Source organism: Macaca mulatta, chromosome 7 (assembly GCF_049350105.2).
Source record: "Macaca mulatta isolate MMU2019108-1 chromosome 7, T2T-MMU8v2.0, whole genome shotgun sequence".
Classification (NCBI taxonomy): domain Eukaryota; kingdom Metazoa; phylum Chordata; class Mammalia; order Primates; family Cercopithecidae; genus Macaca; species Macaca mulatta.
In genome coordinates, this window is record NC_133412.1 from 150770173 (window position 1) to 150789701 (window position 19529).

The following is a 19529-nucleotide window of genomic DNA, read 5'->3' on the forward strand; positions in this document are numbered from 1 at the left end:
ATGAGCTGAGATCATACCACTATACTCCAGCCTGGGAGACAGAGCAAGACTCTGTCTCAAAAACAAAAACCAAAAAACCAAAAAAACAAAAAAACAAAGAAAACAGTCAAAACCAATCAAAATCAGACGTGCCACTTTATTCGATGCAAGCCAAATCAATCTTACAATAAAGTATTACATAACTGTAGAGTGGAGAGCTCATGGCTGATAATGTGAAATCTTTTACAAATGCCAAACTGACTTTATAAGCATTAAAAAAGCAACAAGTGAAATTATTGTCTTATACATGCAATGAAATTTTTTTTTTTTTTTTTTTTTTTTTTTTTTTTTTTGAGACGGAGTCTGGCTCTGTCGCCCGGGCTGGAGTGCAGTGGCCGGATCTCAGCTCACTGCAAGCTCCGCCCCCCGGGTTTACGCCATTCTCCTGCCTCAGCCTCCCGAGTAGCTGGGACTACAGGCGCCCGCCACCTCGCCCGGCTAGTTTTTTGTATTTTTTAGTAGAGACGGGGTTTCACCGTGTTCGCCAGGATGGTCTCGATCTCCTGACCTAGTGATCCGCCCGTCTCGGCCTCCCAAAGTGCTGGGATTACAGGCTTGAGCCACCGCGCCCGGCCGAAAATATTTTTTAAAGTAAAAACAGACACCCACTTGCTCCCCTTTTAGTATCACTGTTCTGCAGTCAATACTGCCCTCTGGTGTTGCAGAATAAAAGTCAAATGTCAGAAAGTGAACACTGCACTTTATTGTTCACAGTAGTATGTTTAAATCAAGGCATCTAGTTGGGACTACAAATCCCATCAAAGACAAAATAAACAGATTCAGGATGTCATTTATTATCTCCCGTATATGAAATTAGAAACTCTTTATAAAGGCATTAAATCAGGAATACTAATTTATGAAAACAGCAGCTCTAAACCATGCTGTTAATGAAACATCACTAACAGTGAATTACACCATCACATAAAATTATGCAATTCAAGAAAAACCCCAAAGGCATATTACCTCTGAGTTAAGAGGGTATGTAGGATAGTAAGAGTAAAGCCTCCCATCTATAAACAAGAAAATTCCACAGGAAGTGAGCCAGGGTCGTTCTCATGGCATATATATCAAACGCACTAAAAAAGTGTCCACGGAGGCCGGGTGCAGTGGCTCATGCCTGTAATCCCAGCACTTTGAGAGGCCGAGGTGGGCGGATCATGAAGTCAGGAGATCGAGACCATCTTGGCTGACACGGTGAAACCCCATCTCTACTAAAAATACAAAAAATTAGCCAGGCGAGGTGGTGGGCGCCTGTAGTCCCAGCTACTCGGGAGGCTGAGCCAGAAGAACAGCATGAACCCGGGAGGCGGAGCTTGCAGGGAGCCGAGATCCTCGCGCTGCTGCACTCCAGCCTGGGCGACAGAGCGAGACTTGGTCTCAAAAAAAAAAAAAGTGTCCACAGAAACCACATACCAGCCAGCTCTGCCTATCAGTAAACCTGACTATTTATTTTAGGAAAAAAGCTCAAGAAAAACAGCATGTTTGGCCACTAGGTGGACTTATGCAATGTTTCAAGAAAAGAAAGACTTACCAAGGCTGGTGCCATCCTGCCCCATGATGCACTTCATGGAGGTGATGATCTGCTCCACTACAGGAGGTGACAATGACGTGGCATACACTGCACTATGAGAATGTGTGCGCAGGTAGTCTATCAGCTCCTGGGAAGTTCACAGAGGCAGATAAATAAAGACAATTCTTGCATTCACTGGCAATGTCAGTGCTTTCCTTCTAAGTTCTAGAGGACTCCTTGTTTCAATGGCACTGGAACAGGGACACTAATCTGAGATGCAAGGTCAACCAACATGGTCGAAGCATACCGCTGGCAACAACTGGGTCAGAGACATGGCAGAGTTCTTAGGTTTGGTTTTGTTTTTTAAACATGGAACAACATAGGAAAAAAACTAGTTTTAAAACAATCCTTCTAAATTTGGAGAATGTATCATTTAAAGTTAGAAATATGGCCGGGCATGGTGGCTCATGCCTGTAATTCCAGCACTTTGGGAGGCCAAGGTGGGTGGATCTCCTGAGGTCAGGAGTTCAAGACTGGCCTGAACAACATGGTGAAACCCCATCTCTACTAAAAATACAAAAATCAGCTGTGCGTGGAGGCGGGCACCTATAATCCCAGCTACTCAGGAGGTTGAGGCAGGAAAATCACTTGAACCCAGGAGGCAGAGGTTGCCGTGAGCTGAGATGGCGCCATTGCACTCCAGCCTGGGGGACAGAGTGAGGCTCCATCTTAAAAAAAAAAAAAAGTTAAAAATAAATGAACAAGGCTGAGTTAAACAGCCTTTGTTTGGATTGCTGATGTGTTTGGATTGCTTTTTACATATAATGATTTAATTCCAAGTATCATAGAAAATGTCATCTGCAGCTCTCTGTGCCTGTAAAGCCCATCCTTCCAACCCTAAGTAACAGTTCTCTAACATCAACTTTAAGAGCATTAGAACTTCCTCCAGATATGCAGAAATGTACAAAATGATACAAATGTGAAATAAAACAGAAATGTATAAGGTCTTTCATTAAAATGCCAATGACATCTCACCGAATAAAGTAAAACTGTCATTTACAAGGATTTCAAAAAAAAATTAATTGTATATCCCTATTCTCTGATATCTTTTTATTTCACCAAATCTTTAAAATGTACGTACAAGAAGCTTATGTACCAGAACAAATTAGGGAGACACAAATTTGGATATAAAACAGTTTTATCTCAAAAACATTAAAAATTGTACTAAAAAAACCAAAAGCACAAATATATTGTACTTAAATGATCTCCCAGAGTATTATTTTTCTATCCTTTGGTTCACAGTCACAAAGTTTACTAAAAAACAACAAACTCTCCAAAGTGAGCCTTGTCTCATTAACAAAAAGGAAAATTTGAGATAAAAAAATCTATCAAACCTGGCCGGGCGGTGTGGCTCATGCCTGTAATCCCAGCACTTTGGAAGGCCGAGGTGGGCGGATCACGAGGTCAAGAGATCGAGACCACCCTGGCCAACACGGCGGTGAAACCCTGTCTCTACTAAAAATACAAAAAATTAGCTGGGTGTGGTGGCACGCACCTGTAGTCCCAGCTACTTGGGAGGCTGAGGCCGGAGAATCCCTTGATCCCGGGAGGTGGAGGTTGCAGTGAGCCAAGATTGCGCCACTGAACTCTGGCCTGGCAATGGAGTCAGGCTTGGTCTCAAAAAAAAAACAAAAAACAAAACAAAAAAAACAACAAAAAAAAAACTCTATCAAAACTGATTAAAAGTCACTGAAAATGAGTTCTCTCTAAAAGACAATCAATTATTAAACGAATGACCTTTTTTTCTGAAATAGGGTCTTTTTCTGTTGCCCAGGCTGGAATGCAGTGGTATAAATACTCACGGCTCGCTGCATCCTTGATCTCCCTGGCTCAAGCAATCCTCTCATCTCAGCCTACTTGGGACTACAGGCATGTGCCACCACACCCAGCTAATTTTTTTACTTTTTTGTAGAGATGAAATCCCACTATGTTGCCTAGGCTGGTCTTGAACTCCTGGGCTCAAGTAATCCTCCCACTTCAGACTCTCAAAGTGCTGGGATTACAGGTGTGAGCCACTGTGCCCAGCATAAACATTCTTTAAGACTCCCAATATTGAGTTTTGAAGCAAAATTAAGAACATTTATGAGCACCTCCTCTGTGTCATATACAAACACCTGACATACATACATTATTTTTTCCCTAACACTGCAGTGTTCAAAAATAACAGCTTCGTTGAGATATAAGCCACACACCACAGAATTCACCGTTTTAAAGTACAATTCAGTGGTTTTCAGTATATCCAGAGTTGTGCCACTTTGACTACTAATTTTAGAACATTTCCATAACCCTGAAAGGAAACCTCATACCCATTAGCATTCACTTTCCATTTCCCCATCCCCTCCACCTCCGGCAACTACTAATCTACTTTCTGTTTCTATGCTTACTCTAGATATCACATATTTTAAAACATGCAATATGTGACTTTTTGTGACTTTTTTCACTTACCATAATATTTTTAAGGTGCACCCACGTTGTAGCATGGACATATATTACTTTTTAAACCCTTACTACAATCTTACAAACTAGGCATATTTACTTCTATTTTACTGACAAGGAAACTGGGAGGTTAAATGTTTTCCCTGAGGTCTAACAAAGTAAGCAGAGAAATATTCAGACCCAGGCCTGTGTCCTTATGGTTGACCACTTCCACCACACCACAGATTCTTACCTACATCAAAATTCACCATATGATTTTTTTCTGACTACAAAGACCCAGCAAAGGCAATTACGTCATTAAAAAATTGAAAATACAATGCTTTGTAGTACCCCACCGCTGGCACAACTTTTTTCCTTCCTGTCTCCATGTTCACTCATGATACGTTTGTGTCCAAGAGCAAGGTGACCTGCTATTCCCATGTGCTCCCATGACAACCCCACTGTTTTTGAAACTGTGAGCACAATGCAAACCCAACAGAAGGCTGGGGCGGGCAGGGAGCACCACTGTGTGTTCTTTCACACAAGAGGGTATTCTATATCTCAGATCAGCATGTAGCTTAGAAAGAAGCTCAAATAAGAAAACAACAAACAATGAACAGAACCAGCCTTTAGTTCAGTGAGGAGACATCAGAATCACTCACTGGTATTAGAGCCTAAACCACAGACAAATTTGGGGACATCCCAGTTCAGGGCCCCATCTGCTAGGCTTGAGGTACCAAATCTAGTTGCCAGTGATTTTATCTCTAATCGCTCATTCTCACGGCTCGTTTACCTTCTTGCCTCCAATATATCCTCCAGAAGCACCAAAACTCTTTGTGAATGTTCCCATCATAACATCCACATCCTCAGGATCTAGGCCGAAGTAGTCCACCACACCCCGGCCTGTGGGGCCCAAGGCGCCAATGCTGTGAGCCTCATCCAGATACAAGTATGCCTTGTACTTCTTCTTGAGGGCAATCACTTCAGGAAGACGAACAATAGATCCCTCCATGCTGGCAAAACATGAAAAAAATATATATACACATGTACACTGAGACTTTTTAAATCAAAATTAGGAGTTTGGCATTTCGTTATTATTCAGTTTACTGGTTTTTTTTTTTTTTTTTTCTTGAGACAGAGTTTTGCTCCGTTGTCCAAGTTGGAGTGCAGTGGCGTAATCTCGGCTTACTACAATCCCTGACTCCTGGGTTCAAGCGATTCCTGTGCCTCAGCCTCCCAAGTAGCTGGGACTACAGGTGCCTGCCACCACCACGTCCAGCTAACGTTTGTATTTCTGGCAGAGATAGGGTTTCACCATGTTTCCCAGGCTAGTCTCGAACTCCCAGCCTCAAGTGATACACCGCCTTGGCCTCCCAAAGTTCTGGGGGTTACAGGCATAAGCCAAAATGCCCGGCCGAGTTTATCTGTGGTTTAAACTGAAAAAGGCAGAGGAAGCCATGGTAAGGCAAAAGACTAGGGGAAAGAAAACTGGACTTTAAAAATGAGCACTGGCTGGGCGCGGTGGTTCACACCTGTAATCCCAGCACTTTGTGGGGGCTGAGGTAGGCAGATCACTTGAGGTCAGGAGTTCGAGACCAGCCTGGCCAACACAGCGAAACCCTGTCTCTACTAAAAATACAAAAATCACCTGGGCGTGGTGGCGCACACCTGTAATCCCAGCTACTCAGGAGGCTGAGGCAGGAGAACCAGGAGGCGGAGGTTGCAGTGAGCCGAGATCATGCCACTGCACTCCCGCCTGGGCGACAGAGCGAGATTCCATCTTAAAAAAAAGCCCACCGGCCAGGCACGGTGGCTCAAGCCTGTAATCCCAGCACTTTGGGAGGCTGAGACGGGCGGATCATGAGGTCAGGAGATCGAGACCATCCTGGCTAACACAGTGAAACCCCGTCTCTACTAAAAAATACAAAAAAACTAGCCGGGCGAGGTGGCGGGCGCCTGTAGTCCCAGCTACTCCAGAGGCTGAGGCAGGAGAATGGCGTAAACCCGGGAGGCGGAGCTTGCAGTGAGCTGAGATCCGGCCACTGCACTCCAGCCTGGGCGACAGAGCGAGACTCCGTCTCAAAAAAAAAAAAAAAAAAAAAGCCCACCAAAACCACCAAAAAACAAAAAACAAGCACCAAATACAAGCGATCTTAATTCACAACAAAAAGAATTAAGATCACAGCAGATTCTTCTAAAGCTTGTAATTACAGGCAACAAGAGACTTTGCATCACATTGCACAGGCAATGAGAATGACACAAAAGAACAAAAAAAATTAGGTGGTAAAAATACGTGCAAAAGCTGTAAATGTTAACCAAAATAAAATATTTCTTTTTAATTTTTATTTATTTTTTATAGAGACAGGCTCTCACTATGTTGCCCAAGCTGGTCTCAAATTCCTGGCCTCAAGCGACCTCCCACTTTGGCCTCCCAAAGTGTTGGGATTACAGGCGTGACACACTGCACTCAGCCTAAAACAAAATATTTATTAAAATTAAATGATGTATAATTTGTTTTGACATATTAAAATATATATTCCAATTCTTGCCCTTACGTATACGTTCCCTCTACAAACTAGAAAAATAAAAGACCCAAATAGAAAGGGAATTTGGTGACCATGTAGTATAATGGAAAGAATAATGAAGAACCAGACACAAAGACTTCTGTTCTAATGCTGACTCTGTTTCCAGGTATTTTAGCGATTTATAAACACTGTCTCCTTAGTTTCCAGAGGGGGACAGACTAATGTTGCCTTCAGTTAAAAAATTCTATGACTTCATGGGGCCAAGTCATAAAGGTAAGAATAATAAAGTAGGATTACCTATATATTCCTTCCACAAGGATGAGAATTTTCTTCCAGGGCCTTCGTGTCCGAGGCTGACCATAAACAATGGCATCTTTCAATAGCTTCTCTAGGCTTTGCATATCTACGACACACAAAAAAGAACAGAGTCATACCACATCTTCCTCTTTCCTAACTTTATTCTGGAAATGCAGAGATATATTTCTCATTTGGAAAGTATTCCTCAGATAGCAAAGGACATAATTAGAGTTAGGCAGAAAAAATCAGGGCAAAATTTGTGCATTATTGCCACCTTGAATTGAAATCCAAAACGTGACAAATGTTCAAAACCATCGAAACGTGACTGAAGGACTGTGGTGGTTGATTCAGTTCGTTAGCTTGCTTATGAAATGACCGGTGTCTCATGTTAAGTACCCTGCCATTAAGTTAGCTTCTCTGTGTTTATCGAAAAATATAGAATCAAACTGTATCTCTAATCCTAGTGAGTCATTCGGAAATAAATGCGTAAAAAAGACAGAGTGAGAGTGTGAATAAACCATCACAGATACATACACCTCCTAAAAAAACAAATGCAAGGGGTAAAAAAAACTTCACAGTGTATGCTCCATTTCCTTTCACCTAGGACGTACTCAATAAATGCTTGTTAAAGAGCTCTGTTTTGGTACTGGGTTACAAATACACCCGTCTGGGGCATGTTTAAGTCTGTGTGTTAAGCAAGCCTGACAATTGGTTGAAATTGTTCCATGTTTGACTTCATCAGTTGTCTATTAACAACCAAGTTCTTGTGGTTCTCATGGTGGTTAATGGGCCTGGAAACAACTTGGCTGCTACTGCCATTAATGATGATCACAATTTCCCTGTTAAAGACAACTGCTTTGAAGACCATTGTTGCCACACTACAGATTTCATACTTAAACTACCTGCCCTGAAATGAAGTCCTTAAAAAAAACTCCCCAAAATTTAAGCAACATTAAGTCTGGGGAATACTTAATAGGGATGGGAGACATCCTATCATAAAATCTTTTTTTTTTTTTTTTTTTTTTTTTTTTGAGATGGAGTCTCCCTCTGTCATCCAAGCTGGAGTAAAATGGCGCAATCTCGGCTCACTGAAGCCTCCACCTCCAAGGTTCAAGCGATTTGCCTGCCTCAGCCTCCCAAGTAGCTGGGATTACCGGCACCCGCCATCATGCCAGGCTAATTTTTGTATTTTTGTAGAGATGCGTTTCACCATGTTGGCCAGGTTGGTCTTGAACTCCTGACCTCAAGTGATCCGCCTGCCTCAGCCCCTCAAAGTGCTGGGATTACAGGCGTGAGCCACCAAGCCTGGCCCCATCATAAAATCTGATTTTGTATTCTGTATTGCTTGTCACTGGAGGAAGGGGTTATAAAAGCATATGATTTTGCTCTTTGCAGAAAACAATTTTGACAGAAAAAGAAATAAGGTAATAAAAACAAAGAACACAAACACAAATAAGATAGTCTATGGTTATGATTGTGCTTACGCATTCAGTAATTTTTAAGAAAAAAATCTGCATATGACCTAATCAAGATTCAGCACATGTACCCTACAGAAGTAAATTATGTCCTGACTCAAAACTTCCATTTTTTTTTTTTTTTTTTTTGAGACAGAGTTGCCAAGGTGGAGTGCAGTGGCGTGATCTCTGCTCACTGAAACCTCTGCCTCCCGGATTCAAGTGATTCTCTGGCCTCAGCCTCCTGAGTAGCTGGGATCACAGGTGTGTGCCACCACATCCAGCTAATTTTTTTATTTTTAGTAGAGGCGGGGTTTCATCATTTTGGCCAGGCTGGTCTCTAACTCCTGACCTCAGGTGATTCACCCGCCTCGGCCTCCCCAAGTCCTGCAAAGCCTCCAGTTCTTAGGCAGAGAGCAATGTATGGCAATCAGTTAAAGACAAGTAAAAACATATGAATTATTTTAGTTTTCTATGCTTATATACAGAAGGAGGAGAAAAATAATACTGGTCAAAATTTTAGATAAAAGAAATATCAGCCAGGTGTGGTGGCTCACGCCTATAATCTCAGCACTCTGGGAGACCGAGGTGGGTGGATCACTTAAAGTCAGGAGTTCGAGACCAGACTGACCAACATGGCAAAATCCCGTCTCTACTAAAAATACAAAAAAACTTAGCCGGGTGTGGTGGTGGGCCCCTGTAATCCTAGCTACTTGGGAGGCTGAGACATGAGAATCGCTTAAACCCAGCAGGCAGAGGTTGCAGTGAGCTGAGATTATACCACTGTACTCCAGCCTGGGTGACAGAGCAAGACTCTGTATCAGGAAAAAAAAAAAAAAGAAATATCTACAGCAGAATGCTTAACCGTATTATCTACTCAGAAAAAAAAAAAAAATTCAACCTCTCTCCAATGTTATGCCCCCAAATTCCACATAAATTTAAATAAAAAATATATCGCAAAATTTCCAGAAGAAAACATGAAAGAATCATCTTGTGATCTGAGAATGAGGAGGGTACTGTGTAAAATCCAAAAGTTGTAAGACAGTAAGTGTGGCAACAAAAGCATTTTAATGAGTCTGCACGAGAAGACACTGAAAACAAAGTCAAAAATATAAAAATAGTGCAGTCTGGGCATGGTGAATCACTCCTGTAATCCCAGAATTTTGGGAGGCTGAGACAGGAGGATCGTTTGAGCCTAAGAGTTCAAGACCAACCTGGGCAACACAGAGGGACTTTGTCTCTATAAAAAATAAAAAACACTAGCCCGGCATGGTGGTGCATGCCTATAGTCCCAGCTACTTGGGATGCTGAAGCAGGAGAATCCTTTGGGCCCAGGAGGTCAAGGCTGTGGTGAGTTGTGGTTGTGCTACTGCACTCCAGCCTGGGTGACAGAACGAGACCCTGTCTCAAAAAAAAATTAATAAAATAATGCAACATAAAGGAAAAGCTAATTCATATAAAGGGCTCTTATAATCAGTAAAAAATAGAAACAATTTGAAAATGGCCAATTTATAAGGAAATACAAACACATTAACTTACAAGTAGGGTTTAAAAAACAGATATAAAAATACAATAAAAATGTAAAAAGTTGCTCTATACCTAATAAGCAATGAAATAAAAACTAACATAATATTTCCTCATTAGATTTGGAAAGATTTAAAATGATTCACTGAGTGAATGGCCAGTGAGCAGGAACAGTCAATCTCACACTGTTGAGTAAAATTCATACAGGATGCAAGCATGTGTATGTTCATTGTAGCACTATTCACAACAGCAAAGACACAGAATCATCCTAAATGTCCATCAACAGTAAACTGGATTAAAAAAATGTGGGGCCAGGTGCAGTGGCTCATGCCTATAATCCCAGCACTAGGAGTCCAAGGTGGATGGATTGCTTGAGCCTAGGAATTCAAGACCAGCCTGGGCAACATGGTGAAACCCCATCTTCACAAAAAATACAGAAGAAAAAAAACAAACCAACCAACCCTGGCCAGGCATGGTGGAATACACCTGTAATCCCAGCTGTTACGTGGCTGAGATGGGAGGATCGGTTGAGCTGGGGAGGTGGAGGTTGCAGTGAGCTCAGTTCATGCCAACGCATGCCAGCCTGGGTGACAGAGCAAGACTCTGTCTCAAAAAAAAAAAAAAAAAAAAAAAATATATATATATACACACACACACACACACACACACACACACACACACACACACATACACCATCGAATACTATGTAGCTATAAAAAAGAATGAGATAATGTCCTTTGCAGCAACAAGGATGCAGCTAGAAGCCATTATCCTAAGCAAACTAACACAGGAACAGAAAACAAAATACCACATGTTCTCACTTGTAAGTGGGAGCTAAACACTGAGTACATACAGACACGAAGAAGGGAACAACAGACACTGGGGCCTACCTGAGGATGAGGCAGGGGAGGAGGAGGGTAAGGTTTGAAAAACTACCTATCAGGTACTATGCTGATTACCTGGGTGACAAAATAATCTGTACACAAACCCCCGAGACATGCAATTTACCTATATAACAATCCTGTACATGTACCCCTGAACCTAAAATAAAAGTGAAAAAAAGAGTTCATATAATGCTTAGAGGCAATTCGGAAAACTATTAAAAATGTATACTCTTTTAACCACGCATTCTGAGACTACTAAAAATTTATCCTAAGGCACTAACCAGATGACTGTACAAAACTGTAAGTGTAGTGCTATTCCCAGTAGAAAAACTTAGAAACGCCCTGATGTCCAATTGAGGGAGCAATTAAATGAAGGCACATGCAGGCACTGACTGCCACACTGGCATTTAAGAATGAGGTAGAGTCAGGCCGGGCGCGGTGGCTCAAGCCTGTAATCCCAGCACTTTGGGAGGCCGAGACGGGCGGATCACAAGGTCAGGAGATCGAGACCATCCTGGCTAACATGGTGAAACCCCGTCTCTACTAAAAATACAAAAAACTAGCCGGGCGAGGTGGCGGGCGCCTGTAGTCCCAGCTACTCGGGAGGCTGAGGCAGGAGAATGGCGTAAACCCGGGAGGCGGAGCTTGCAGTGAGCTGAGATCCGGCCACTGCACTCCAGCCTGGGCGACAGAGCGAGACTCCGTCTCAAAAAAAAAAAAAAAAAAAAGAATGAGGTAGAGTCACATGTAATGACAAACAACAATCACAGTGTATTGTAAAAAGGGGCCAGCCGTGATGGCTCACACTTGTAGTCCCAGCACTTTCGGAGGCCAAGGCGGGAGGATCAACTGAAGTCAGTTCAAGACCAGTCTGGCCAACACAGTGAAACTCCGTCGCTACTAAAAATACTAAAAATTAGCGAGGTGTGGTGGCGTGCCCCTGTAATCCAGCTACTCAGGAGGTGGGGGCAGGAGAATCGCTTGAACTCGGGAGGCGGAGGTTGCAGTGAGCCAAGGCTGAGCCACTGCCCTCCAGCCTCGGTGACAGAGCGAGACTCTTGTCACAAAAGAAAAAGAAAGAAAGAAAATAACAGGTTACATAGGGATATTTAATAAGATCTCATTTCTCACTGTAAAACATTTTAGACAAGATAAAAACAAAAACAAAAGCAAAAATGATGTTATCATCTATGATCCTTCCATCCAGGGGTACACACCTAACATTTTGGTATACATTCTTCCAAACCTGTCTGTGCCTGCACACCATTCTGGGAAAAGATGATATTAAACATACAGTTGGGTTATCTTTTCTGCCTTTGTGTGTGTTTTAACTATGAAAGTTATACATTTTTATTCTAAATAATCATTTTGATAACACGCAAAGATATTTCCACTTAGGGAGGAAAGGTCTGGCTCAGGGGCACCCTCCTCCGTGCTCCCACAGCATCTATTCATGGCTGTACTTCAGCACCTGTCTGCTGTACTGTAAACATTGGCTTATCTATTAAGTCTCTTCATTAACCAGTCAGAGACCTTGATTTATTCATCTAAACACCGCTAGTCTTATGGCAAGATACACTATAGACATCGAGTAAATGTATTTGAGTAAGGGATTTGTAAACAACGAAATGGGATGGAAAACTTAATGGTCAAATAAAAGAATGGTATTATATTTGTACAAGAGGCTTCCTTCAACCTCTAATTTTAAAAGACTGGACCAGAAGAACATTTTAAAAGTTGCTACTTTGGCTTCATTTATATTTTCAACTGCTAATATAACTCATGTTAATTCCCACCATGGATCCAAAGAATAATAAACACCAAGGCCAGCAGTGAATTCCGCAGCAAACTCACTGTTGTGTTTGAAGATTCGAATGGTTGCTCCTGACAGTCTGGCTCCTAGAACCAGTGATGCATGGTTCAGCTCATCACTCAGAATCAGGCAACCCTGCAATATCACAGGAACAGAAAGGTAAGAAGCTGGGAGGGAAAGGGTTAGTTACACAAATCACAAAATGCCACACGCACTAATAGCTGTATCTTATTAAGGAAATCGTGCACAACAGCACAGTGATCAATTTTAAGAGGAGGAAAAAAGTATACATGATCATTTGCTTTTTGTAAAGACACCTTAAAAGTAGATGCAAAATTCTAGCCTTTTAATTTAATATCTTCAGTCCCATGACTGAGGTAAATAGTCAGATATATGGCAACAGGTCTTTATTCATATTTAAAACATGACACATCAGTCTCTAAAATGTTTTGGTTTCTTTACGTGAGAGAATTCCATGTAGTTTTAGTATGATGTTCTGTTCATCTGTGGGAAATGGCAGCTGATGGGGTCATGTCTGTGGAAATGGTGCATTCTCTCACTACTACTCATATCCAGAGTACAGGGAAGAACCTACTTGGAAGATCCTACTTATTAACCTTTTCCCCACATAACACGGACTGTAGGCTTCAGTTTTATCTTAAAAATCTCCAAACAAGCTTTGCTTTAACACACAAACATCAGTTTCTGCTAAGGCAACAAGGCTGAAGGTCTCAGCTTTTTTTTTTTCACTGCAGTTCTTACTCTTCCATCTCTCAGGGGGCGCTTCAACCTGTCAGATCGGAACCCAGAAACAGGTTTTTCTCTGTCAAAAATGGCCTCAAAATGTCCAATTAGATGAAAAAGGTGCAGAAAGTATCTAGCATGCTCCCATAAGAATAAAAAGAAGAGAGAAGATACACAGACACACAGTCATCCCTCAGTCTACAGGAGGACTCGGTTCCAGAACTGCCTCACCCCCACACTTATCCAAATCCATACATGCTCATGTCCTGCAGTTAGCCCCGTGGGACCTGCTTATAGGAAAAGTAGGCCCTCCATATATTTGGAGTTTGTGTTCCATAAATACTATGTTTTGTGTGTGTGTGTGTGAGACGGAGTCTCACTCTTGTTGCTGGAGTGCAGTGGGTGCAATCTTGGCTCACTGCAACCTCTGCCTCCCAGGTTCAAGCAATTCTCCTGCCTCAGCCTCCCAAGTAGCTGGGATTACAGGTGCCTGACACCACGCCTGGCTAAGTTTTGTATTTTCAGTACAGATGGGGTTTCACCATGTTGGCCAGGCTGGTCTTGAACTCCTGACCTCAGGTAATCCACCCGCCTCGGCCTCCCAAAGTGCCAAGATTACAGGCGTAAGTCACTGTGCCTGGCTGAATACTGTATTTCTGATCCATATTTGGTTGAAAAAAATCCATGTATAAGTGGACCTGCATAGTTCAAACCACGTTGTTCAAGGGTCAACTATATATATATATATATATATATATATATATATATATGCTTATTTATTACAGAATATTCTTAAAGGAATACTTAAGAAACTTGTAACAGTAGTTGTGTTTGAAATTTTTATTAAGCACATAGTATTTATTAAGATAAAAAAGCTACCCTGGTTAAAAATATACAGATTAAAAATGAAGTTGCCAGGCATGGTGGCTCATGCCTGTAATCCTGGCAATTTGGGAGGCCAAGGTGGGTGGATCACTTGAGGTCAGGAGTTTGAGACCAGACTGGCCAACACGGCAAAACCCCATCTCTACTAAAAAAAAAAAACAAAAAAAACAACAAAAAGAAAACCCCCCAAAAATTAGCTGGGCTTGGTGACGGGCACCTGTAATCTCAACTACTCAAAAGGCTGAGGCACGATAATCGTTTGAACCCAGGAGGCGGAGGTTTCAGTGAGCCAAAACTGTACTGCTGCACTCCAACCTGGGTTACAGAGGGAGACTCTGTCTGAAAAAAAAAAAAAAGAGGAGGAGGAGCAGGAGGAGCAGGAGGAGCAGGAGGAGAAGACAGAAGATGGGAGGAGAAGAAGGAAGAGGAGGAGAAGGAGGAGAAGAAAAGCAGAGTTGGCAGTATCAATATAGACTCCTGGCTTTCAAATCTTTATGCATGCACACACACACACACACACGCACACGTGTATGCATGAGTTAGCATACATACATACATACATTTTCTAGCTGTAGTCACTGAGAGGTGAGAAGCAGTGACACTCCTGCAGCAATACACACACCTAGTTCCCAGACCTTGGTTTCTAAATACCATTCTCCAATAAAAAGAATCAGGGCTTCTTGGAGAACTGGTTAATTCCAAAACTGGGATAGGGAAAACATAAGATGATCCTGGAGCATTTTATTATGTCAGAAAGTATGAGAATGCTTAAAAAAAAAAAAAAGTTATTATATAGTCCAAGGACACAGGTACCCACCTGAAGGAGCTCCCAATGGCCAAAACTAAAAGTCCAGCAACAAAAAAGAAGCAATTGTGTTGAATTATAAGCCAAATAATAAAAATATTCACAAACCCATAATTACACAAATAAATAACGGAGAAGCAAGAACTCTTCCTTACACAAAAATTCTAATTAGTAAGTATAGAAGGAATGAGAAAAATAGAAAAACCACCATTAGAACACCAAGGTAATAACTGCCACAGGCAAGATCAGAGACGCCTACTAAAGTTAGTGGGTGAAAGTTTAATCCAAAATGCTATATACAGTCCCAAAGTATCTCTGCCACAATATATGGTGATTACAAAGGGAAACGCAGTACGTTGGTAGCAGAAAATCCCTCCTGACACCTGAGCCAAGTGATTAAGATTTACATCATCAGTAATACATATTGAAACCACAGTCTCTCGCATGATTCACTGAGAAGGGTACCACCTCTGTGGTAGCTTTCTCAATAATGCATGGGCTCAATCAAACCATAACAACACAGCAGACAGACCCAAATTGGAGACATTCTGCAAAATAAGGGACCAGTACCCTTCAGAAGTATCAAGGTCATGAAAGACAAAGAAAGACAGGAACTATTCCAGATTGGAGGAGACCAAGGAGCTACAACAGCTAAAGGCAATGTGGATCCTCACCTGGATCCTGAAGCGGAAAAAGGACATCAGTGAAAAACCAGTGAAAACCAAATACGTCCTGTACTTTAGTTATAGTATTGTATCACAGTTAATTTCTAAGCTGTAAGAAATGGTTCCACTGTTATTCAAGATGTTAACATAAAGGGAAGCTGAATGAATGGTATACAGGAACTCTCTGTACTCTTTTGTAACTCTTTTTGTAAGTCTAAATTTAAGTTTCAAAAAACGTGTTAAAATTGAAAAAGTGAAACTGGGGGAGGAAATAAGGAGAGGTCAGATTTCTCTTCAGCAAGTCTTCAAATTCTTTACTTACCACTCTTGGCAATCAACTCTATCTGAAAAGGTATCCTCCCTTCCCTTCCCCTCCACACAAAATTTTATTTTCTCCTCTTTCCAGCTAAATATTTTTCTGGCAAACCTGCAAAAGCATTATGTTCTTTTCTTCTGGCAAAAAGGAACTCTTTTTAGACAGTCTCTTTTAGACAGCCTTATTCACCATTTCAATGTATCAATCTGTCTTTTTCCTTTAGAACTTATTCTGAAAAGCTTTATTAAATATTTGGTTCAAAAATAAAATAGATATTCACACTAGTAGTTAACATCTAAGTGCTTAAATGTTTCAGGTATGATGTTAAAAGATTTAAAAGCATTATTACTTGTAATCCTCACAACAACTCTATGTAATAGACCCTATTATCACTCCCACTTCACATATGAGGAAACTCTTGTTCAGGAGTTTAAAATCTTGCTCTAGGTCACAAGCACAGTAACAAAATAATAATACTTATATTATTATTATTATTATTATTATTATTTTGAGATGGAGTCTTGGTCTGCCACCCAGGCTGGAGTGCAGTGGTGCGATCTCTGCTCACCGCAAGCTCCACCTCCCGGGTTCACACCATTCTCCTGCCTCAGTCTCCTGAGCAGCTGGGACTACAGGCGCCTGCCACCACGCCCAGCTAATTTTTTGTATTTTCAGTAGAGATGGGGTTTCACCATGTTAGCCAGGATGATCTTGATCTCTTGACCTCGTGATCCGCCCGCCTCGGCCTCCCAAAGTGAGCCACTGTGCCCGGCCACAAAATAATTATTAAATAAGACAAGTGTCTGCCTCCAGAACTTATGCTTTTAATCAATATACTGCCCCATCCTGCCATTAAACTGAGCAATTAACCACCTCACATGGAAATTCAGTATCAGATTCAAAGGATCATTTAAACTGGATAAGTTACTGTCTTTAACAGATTAAATGATATTTAATAATATTTCAACTATAGTCTGATTTGGAATATAAATCTTTATGGTTGTATCTTTCAGGTCTGTGTAGAAAACATCTAATTATAGATAATCCTTTGTTAGAGTTTGTAGGCATACAGAGAGAAGAGCAAGATGAGATCTTCTAATCCTCTAGTGTTAAAAATTCTAACAAAAAAGAATCTCAGGTTTGTACTTCAAAATGCAGGACAGCAACGTATTATAATGTGAAGTCACGGAGCCATACATTTATGTCTTACAAGGAATTTTGTGTATTTCATCTAAGTTGTTGAATTTATTGGCATGAAGTTGTTCTTAATATTCCCTTATTATCCTTTAATGTCCATAGGACGTGTAGTGATGTCCCCCTCTCTCATTCCTGTTGCTGGTAATATGAATCTTCTCTCTTCTTATCCTGACCATTCTGGATAGAGATTTATCAACTGTATTCATTTTCTCAAAGAATTAACTTTGGTTTCACTAATTTCCCTATTACCTATTTTCTAATTCACTGGATTTTACATTTATCTTCATTATATTCTTCTTTCTGCTTAGTTTGGGTTCAATTTGTTCTTCTTTTCCTAATTTTTTAAGCTACAAGCTTTACTTTTTTCTAATACAGGTTGAATATCCCTTATTCAAAATGCTTGGGATCAGATGTGTTTCAGTTCAGATTTTTGTGGATTTTGGATTATTTGCATTATATTTACTGCTTTAGCACCCCTAAGCATTTTCTTTGAGCTGTCATGATGACACTCAAAATATTTATGAGTTTGAAACATTTTAGATTTCAGATTTTGGGATTAGGGATGCTCAACCTGTATAAACATTTAATGCTATACATTTCCATCTGAGCACTGCTTTAGCTTCATCCAACAAATTGTAATAGGTTACATTTCCATTTAGTTCAAAATATTTTTATTCTCCCTTGTTTCTTCTTCTCTGGCCCATGGGTTATTTACAAGTATGTTGTTTAATTTTCAAATATTCAAAGATTTTCCAGGTATCTTTGCGTTATTAATTTCTCATTTAAATTCCACTGTGATCACAGAACATACTTTGAATAATTTTAATACTTTAAAATTTACTAAAACTGGCTTAATGGCCTAGAATATGGTCTTTGGTAGTAAATGTTTTGCTGTTGTTGAGTGAAGTGTTTCAAGACTCTCAACTAGGTCAACTGGTTGACAGTGTTTTCCAAATGTTCTATATCATTACTGATTTTCTGTTTCATTCCTCTGTCAATTAAGAGAGAGGGGTTAGGGCCAGGCGCAGTGGCTCACACCTGTAATCCCGGCACTTTGGGAGGCCGACGTGGGCAGATCATGAGGTCAGGAGATTGAGACCATCCTGGCTAACACGGTGAAACCCCGTCTCTACTAAAAATACAAAAAATTAGCCAGGTGTGGTGGTGGGCGCCTGTAGTCCCAGCTACTTGGGAGACTGAGGCAGGAGAATGGCGTGAACCCAGGAGGCGGAGCTTGCAGTGAGCCGAAATCACGCCACTACACTCCAGCCTGGGTAACAGAGCAAGACTCTGTCTCAAAAATAAAAATAAAAATAAAAGAGAGAGAGGGGTTAATGTCTGTAATTACAATTTTCTATTTGTCTACTTCTTTTAGTTTCATCAATTTCTGCTTCATGTACTTTGAAGCTCTGTTCATAAACCATTTATGCCAGAGGTTACAATTTTTTGAATTGCAAAATCAGACCTTGGCGATGACCTTGAGCAGTAGGATATAAATAACTCCCACATGCTTAGTGTTCCAATAATGGAACATTAGGCATAAACGGGATAAGCACCCATACATTTAAAATTACATTCTCTTGATGAATTAATTCCTTAATCATTACACAATGTTCCTCTTTATCACCAGAAATAGTTCTTGCTCTGAAATCTTTGTTTATATTAATACAGGCACTTCAAATTTCTTCTGATTACTATTTGCATGCTGTATATTTTACTATCCTTTTCCTTTTAACCTGTGTCTTCATATTTAACATAAGTTGCTATTTTATATTAGGAAACCTACTTAATTTTATCTGACAATCTTTGTCCATTCTCCCTGGAATGTAGAAACCATTTATATTTAATGTTTATCAATACAGATGGGTTTAAATCTCCTATCTTGCTGTTTGTTTTCTATTTGTCCCACCTGTACTTTACAGACCCATACACTGCATAACTAAAAAGGACTTTAGAGTTAATCTAGCTCAACCACCTCATTTTACAAAAGAAATGTGGAGGATCAGAAAGATTATTTGACATGCTCACAGTCACACAGCTAAGAGTGACCATATAAACAACCAAGAAACAAAAACTCAATTCTCCTGCTCGAGTTAATCCACCGTATTTTCAATATACCATTCCTAGATGTCATGTTAAACATGAAAATAAATAACCTCAAAGGGCCTTTCAGGATGAGAGCACCAATCTGCTGAGACATAATTTACATTTACATACAGATTGTGCCCTCTCACACACGCTACCCACTTGGGGATATATATATAAAATATGTATATGTAATACGTATATCATATATAATATGTATATCACATATATGTATATTACATATATCATATATAATATGTATATTATACGTATATATAATATGTATATTATATGTATATATAAATATATAA

The 19529-nt window shown here is 40.5% G+C and overlaps 1 protein-coding gene across 1 annotated transcript in view; it reads right to left on the reverse strand.

Moving 5' to 3' along the window:
- The window catches only part of SPTLC2 (serine palmitoyltransferase long chain base subunit 2), a 108697-nt gene that overhangs the window by 42505 nt on the left and 46663 nt on the right, over positions 1-19529 (reverse strand). The window contains exons 6-9 of the mRNA XM_015144257.3: positions 12563-12656; positions 6847-6952; positions 4818-5037; positions 1571-1697 (exon numbers count right to left, since the gene is read on the reverse strand). Of these exons, the coding sequence (XP_014999743.2) occupies positions 1571-1697; positions 4818-5037; positions 6847-6952; positions 12563-12656 (547 nt within the window). The remainder of the gene's footprint in view (positions 1-1570; positions 1698-4817; positions 5038-6846; positions 6953-12562; positions 12657-19529) is intronic.